At 40.3% G+C, this 6,745-nt stretch overlaps 1 protein-coding gene across 1 annotated transcript; it reads right to left on the bottom strand.

Annotated features, from left to right (window-relative positions):
- Positions 1-2,738: 2,738 nt before the first annotated feature.
- Positions 2,739-5,408, bottom strand: irx5b (iroquois homeobox 5b). The gene is made up of 3 exons (XM_029667488.2): positions 4,862-5,408; positions 3,971-4,376; positions 2,739-3,739 (listed from the first exon to the last, which is right to left on the bottom strand). Exons 1-3 carry the CDS (start codon positions 5,099-5,101, stop codon positions 3,042-3,044), a joined length of 1,344 nt encoding a protein of 447 aa, XP_029523348.1. The 5' UTR covers positions 5,102-5,408; the 3' UTR covers positions 2,739-3,041.
- Positions 5,409-6,745: the final 1,337 nt, after the last annotated feature.

The raw sequence follows: 6,745 nt of genomic DNA, 5'->3' as shown, positions 1-6,745 counted from the left end.
AATGTTGCTTTCTGCTGTGGCACCAGGGAGTCCATACTGCCCTGATAGGTCATGTATGTCACTGTCAACATGGTGTTCATGTCTTCCAGGCAGACCCTGGGCGTTCTCTCTGCATGGTCCTCACAGAAGCGTACTCCGTGGCCGTCTGCTTAGGGGACATATGGGAGTCAGGAAGTACACTACTTTGGGGCAGGTGCCATTATGAGCTCCAGCCTCCCGGCTCACACCAGGGGACAGTTATGAGTGCAATGTGTCTTCCACAGAGTGGGAGAATACTGCTGGACTACTACAAAATGTTGCTCGTGTGCAGCTACTTTACCTAGACCATATTCTGTGAGGAATGCAGTAAGTGGGTTTTGCTTGGGTGTCTGTGGCTGCTGCATCTTTTTAGTGGCACTAGAGGGCACTTCAGGCAAAGTTACGGCTACAGTCGTTATACCAGGGTTTCCCAAACCATGGAGGACCGAGGACCAAGTTTGGGGAACATATGCATAGACATATCATATATATATATATATATATATATGTCTCAGTCTACCCTCCTGGAAATCTACTGGGTGTGCAGGCTTTGGTTCCAACCTTACTCTAACACACTCGATTGGGTTAAACAATGTAAAATGTGAGGATGACTCACGAGGTCATTAAATGTAAAGCACTTTGAAACGTTCTATTGAAATGCAAGCCTTACACATGGATTGTATTTATTTTATTTTTCATATGAAAGGTACTGTATGTGCCTAATGTGGGAAGAGACTGCTTGTATCGAGGCACAACATTACCTCAGCCCTCAAAGACCAGAGACTGGGCCGTTCAACACAATGATCTGCGTCTGAAAACCAACACTGTGAGACCAGCTGCTTTTATAGAGGTCCTGGAGCGAGGGAGTAGAGAAGGGGAGAAGAGGGTGAAGGGACTGCATGGCAGGGGGCTAGGTGATATCAGATCCTAACAGGGGTTATCCCATGCAGAGTGGACCTCACACTGGTTGAGAATGCCCCAGCAGCGTCTACACCTGTTGTTTACGACGCATGTTACGAATACAAATTTGATTGATGTCTGGTGGTGTTTAGCCTCAATGCACAACACAGTTGGGAAAGAGAGACATATGGGCCCTAAAGCCAATCAAACAATTACTTCACTGCAAATGTCAATGTTTGAGTTAATCTACTGAATGCAACTTTGGCAAATTCATACAGAGGACTGCTCCTAAATAATAATTGATAAGGTTGTGTCTTTGGTATGATAAAGTTACAGCACAGATATTCTTTAGATTTTATAAATAAGGTTTTTTTTTAAAGAAGAAAAAGAGGTCACAGGCCAATAGTTTGAATGGGTGATATGGACCAAGTCAGCAGTAATATTATACTAATATAATCCATAAATTACTGCTTGATCATTTGATGATTTTGTTGTTATTGATAGTATTTGAACTCCTTTTTGAGACTGTGGTGGATTGGATTTGGCCCATTGGCTTCCATTTGTGTATGTAGCTGGGACCTAGAAGTAATTCTATAAAACTAAATGGGTAGATATCCTGCACTATTAAAAAAAGGTCATATTTTGCCATCATGAAAAATGTATCCATACACTGTCAATTTGAGTTTAAACAAACACCATTTATATTTCTTATGACCTTTGTGTAACCTGAGCTTTTACTGAATCCAAGACGACAAATGTTTTTATAATCTTTTAACGTTTTGAGTAAGATGATGGTGTGTCTTAGACTATAGAACGTCTCAGGAAACGTTTAAACGTCCATTGACACAATGTATTGATGTTTCATACACACTTTCTCTGCTAGTTATCCGTTTAAAAAAGGACTTCAATATCAAGAGAATTGAGAAAAATAGCCTATGCAGAAAGCCACGAAAAATCACTGCAACACAGAAAACATGGAATTGCTTTAAATACCTTAGGGATTTTTACATACCCTTTTAAGTCATTGTGCACTAAGTGCGCTGAGTTTAGTACACTGTGATACGCTTTTCTTACTCTTCTCTGCATGTTTTGTTGCTGTTTGGCTCCTCGAATTCCAGGATCAAGAGTAATCCCCTCCTTCAGGATAACATTTTCGAACGTACACACTCAATTCCTTCAAGATGGCCTTGGAAAATGTAAGCTTCTTAACTGTTAATATTTTTGAAACGCAGATAGGCCTGGTTTACGATGAATATTTTTGTGCTGTGATCATATTTAATTTCCTCCCTGCTCAACTTTAAAATAAATCAAAAATAAAAACAGATATATGGGGATTAGGCCTACATTTTCCGCAGTTGCTTCATGTAATTGCTACTAAAATCTAGCCTGGCTACATGCAGGGGGAATGGAATTTTGAGAATGATTTATCCTTATTGAAATACATATCTATTACTTATTGGAATGGTTCTGTGATAATGCAGTTAATACAATAATGCATTGTTTTTTAATCCAATACTTTTGCCGCATTGGCAACTTTCTGTGTGGAGTTGTGTGCATAACATGGCTGTGGTTATTTCACAAGGCACAGATGTCAAACATTGCAGCCATGCTATATGAAATTAACTTGATAAAAAATAAGATATTGTTTGCATAATGAACGACCAAAGTTAAATATAAATGACAGAGTAACCCATGGTTATTTCACAAGGCACAGATGTCAAACATTGCAGCCATGCTATATGAAATTAACTTGATAAAAAATAAGATATTGTTTGCATAATGAACGACCAAAGTTAAATATAAATGACAGAGTAACACGATTTTCTTCTCAGAAAGACTTCAATAAAACTCTTCTTTAATGATTAAATATTCACCACGCGTTTTGACAAAGGAATGCACTTTACTTTCTTCAGATATTAAACATTATCCTTTAAAAAATGCAAAATGTAATAATTCAATATTCATATTCCTTAAATAATCGTTTGTTGCCTTTTTAGGGACTCACAAGAATACTCATTTTCAATGTTTCCTTTTCCACACTGAAAATATCCTTTATTTTCCCAGTTCGATAATAAATAAATGTTTATATAGAGCCTATAGCTTACCAAATAACACACAGGCTACTAAACATGTGTCATACCTTTCTTAAGTTCATATCTCAAGTCTTTACAAAGATCTATCTGTGTTTGGCTCCTGGCTTTGCTATCTCTTGCCAGTGCCTCGGCTCTGTGTAACATAGTTTGATGTAATCCATTTAAATGTGTCGCTGACCCCACGTTGGATCCGGGGCTGTGCAGCTGTCCAAAAGCGCCATGATAGTTTGAGTAACCCTGGAAAAAGGGAGATGTATAATAGACATGTCTTGAAAGGGCTGCGCTGTGAGGGAAATGATTCTGAGGAGCGGCTCGCGGTGGAGATGACACACTGGCCGGAATCTCTGTGCGCAATTGTCGGGACAAGTTCTGGGCACCATCGCTACATCCTTTACATTTGTCCGAAGAAGTTGCAATCTCCGCCAGCGACCACAGTTTAGGTTTTGGGGCTGGAAGGGGCGAGTCAATCACTGACGTGGCATTGCTGGAGTTGCCTGTGTCATTACGCCTCGGTGCAGGTGGACTTGTCGTGTCCGCCGAGTCTGAATCCCTCTCCGCTCCAAGGTGCACGTTTTGAGGAGATGTTGTGGTAGTGGGTCCCAGCATCTCGGGCACTCTCCTGTCCCCGTGGTCCTTTAAATCCGGATCAGTTAAGACAGGTTCCATATCATTGCTGCTATTGTCCTCTTTCTCACGGGAGATTCCCACTGGATGTGGATGATGTCCATCTGCAAGAAGATAGAATAAATTAGACCAAATCGTTCAAAGGATTACCGTAATCACCCGTTCAAGGTCTAACGAAAGCAACAGCATGTTGTAAGCCTATGCAATGAATTAAATGGAAATAGGACAACATTTTTGTTTTTACAACTTTTGAAAACAATTAAATGCCTGAAATAAAATACATTTTAGGCCTATTGCAACTTATAAACGTTATTGAAAAAAAATATTAAACTAACCTCCTTCATTTTTCAACCCAATTTCTGCTGTGGGCTTGAGTAGCTCGTCGTCGTCGTCATTCTTTTCCAGGTCAATGTTGTCATCCTCTTCCTCATCCTCACTTCTATTCCTCGGGTTCCACGTCATTTTGTTCTCTTTCTTCAAACGTCTTCTGGCGTTAGCGAACCAGGTGGACACTTGGGTAAGGGTCATCTTGGTGATGATTGCCAGCATGATCTTCTCGCCCTTGGTGGGGTAAGGGTTTTTGCGATGTTCATTGAGCCACGCTTTGAGAGTGGAAGTCGCATCCCGTGTAGCATTTTTCCTGTATGCAGGGTCGCCATATGGATAGGGGCCCAATGCACCACCAAACGGGTGATATTCTAAAGAGCCAGTGATGCCGGCTGAAGGATCATACGCGGAACCCTAGAAAGTCAATAGACAGACAATGTATAATCATCTATTTCAAGCCTAAAATAAGATATTCGTCATTTCCAGATCTTACATTTCCAAATCTATTGGAAATAGAATTCTATTGATTTAGAGATACATTTAGAGATACAAATGGATGCATATTATAGGCCTTTACATTTAGGCACAGTATATTCACAATTTATGACAGATTAAATATTGGACACTATTTTAACTCAAAATTCTATATTTTCTTTTGCAACGTTTAGCAAATAATTGTGACTAATCATTGCAGAACTTATTATAAATTACTTAAAGCTTTTATTAGGAAGCTTTTGTAAATATTTATTAAACATAGTCTACTCCTTGCATCAGAAGGCTACACTTCAGCCTACTCGTTCCAAAATCTGGATACAAATAGGCCTTTTCAAGGAAACGAACGGCATTTTTGTTTTTACAAAGTGCCTAATTAATTATTAAACTGTACAGTATTCACTCACCACAAACGAGTTCATTGCCGCCCTCTGCTCTCCGCTGTACTGAAGGTAAGAGTTGAAGCCTGGCGACGTGCCATTGAACGCCGGTGATCCCGCGTACGGCGCGAAGGCTGAGCCTGTAGACGGCCGGCCCATTTCATCTGTCCTCGGTCTTCCTAAAATCACACTGGAACTGAACGGGGGACAGGAATGGAGAGCCAGAGAAACCGACGGTTGGAAGAGAAAGCCTTGAGGATACGCCATGATGACTGAGTGACCTCCTAAAGTCAGCCACTTAGGGCCACTTTTGAGCTTTCACCTGGTTAGTTGTTCACTCACAAGACTAGCGCATGGAAACACATCTGAAAACAGGCCCTTTCCCTCAATGTTCGCATTTGTGAAATACGTATTCCATTCAATAACATTACGAACTGTTGCGTCGGTTGGGTTTGTTGTTGTTTGCTGCAGCAAGTTGTCTGGAAAAGTAGTCTGCATGCAGCCTTCCAGCGGAACACTTTGTCGATGCTCACTACCTGCCAGGCTCTGGTAATTGAGTATTCTGAGGCAAGTGCTCCTCCTGCAAGTGGGAGTCAGCAGAGGAAAAAGGCAACCTCATTCTATAATTGTCAGCTCCACCCCCGTGAATGCGCGCGCGTACACACACACACACACACACACACACACACACACACACACACACACACACACACACACACACACACACACACACACACACACACACACACACACACACACACACACACACACACACACAAACAAACAAACAAACAAACAAACAAACACAAACACTAAGCTATTATTCAGATAGCCTATTATCGAATCAATATAATGTATCACCTGTAGCCTAAGACAAAAAATGATATTAATCTAGGGTCAACTATCGATTAGTGATCTTATTAGAAGCACTCCTGTTAAGGAGGCAGACTGCAGTTCAAACAACAACAAAGCATTAACCCCACCACTGATTTGGTAAACAACTGAGGAATGGGGCCAGAGAAATGTAACCACTCTCATATTCATAGACAGGTGTTTAATGGATTCAAGACTGAGATGGCCATGCAAGATTTCAAAAGTTTTGGTCAAACAGTTTATTTGTTGATTTCCATTGTTTAGAAACATTGCTTTGCTTGCTGAAGATCCACTGGCGGGCCAGTTTAGCCTACACTGTATTTTAGGTTCTGGTGGGGTAGAAATCAAACAGTTGAATAAGCTCATGAGGAATGTATAAGTCATATTCTTCAGGAATCAATGTGCAGGCCTACAGTATATATCATTCATTTATTCAAAAAATGGATGCAGCCTACCATTCGCAGATTGTCCCTTTAACTGTGAAGGATCGTTGCTTGTACTGTTCTTCAGTTGTAACAATTGCAGATATACAGTCACCTCCAAAATTATTGGCACCCTTGATAAAGATGAGAAAAAAAGACTGTTTAAAATCAATAATACAAATACTGAGCTATATTGTATGCAAAAACAAAATAGGAAAATTGGACTATTTTATGCAAAAACAATTGCTCAGATAAGTATATTTTTGTTTAACGACTATTAAAACAAATTCTCAGAAAGATTTTATAAACAAAATGACTGTCACCTGAGGATTTTTATTTTTCTTTAGGATAACACCCTGTTAAGAACAACCCTCATTTTCAAGGATAACACCCCTGAGGCACCCTCACCTTGCGAGGATAACAAATGTTGTATGAGATTGGAGAATGCACTGGGAGGAATATACACCTACACCATTCCTCCATACACAATCTTTCCAGATCCTTGATATCCTTTGGTCTGCACTTATGGACTGCCCTCTTCAATTCAAACCACAGGTGTTTAATGTGTTCTGGAGACTGAGATGGCCATTGCAAGATTTTGATTTTGTGGTCAAAT

The sequence above is a fragment of the Oncorhynchus nerka genome, linkage group LG9a (genome assembly GCF_034236695.1).
Source record: "Oncorhynchus nerka isolate Pitt River linkage group LG9a, Oner_Uvic_2.0, whole genome shotgun sequence".
NCBI lineage: Eukaryota > Metazoa > Chordata > Actinopteri > Salmoniformes > Salmonidae > Oncorhynchus > Oncorhynchus nerka.
Note: the sequence above shows the minus strand (reverse complement) of the source record. Positions and strands in the feature narration are given on the sequence as shown.

Excerpts from the sequence above, each read along its gene's own strand:
- irx5b (XM_029667488.2), bottom strand. The coding sequence starts at position 5,101 with ATGGCGTATCCTCAAGGCTTTCTCTTCCAACCGTCGGTTTCTCTGGCT. Across the intron at positions 4,377-4,861 it reads CGGCAATGAACTCGTTTGTG|GGTTCCGCGTATGATCCTTC; the intron begins GTGAGTGAATAC and ends TTGACTTTCTAG. Across the intron at positions 3,740-3,970 it reads TGGGTTGAAAAATGAAGGAG|ATGGACATCATCCACATCCA; the intron begins GTTAGTTTAATA and ends ATCTTCTTGCAG.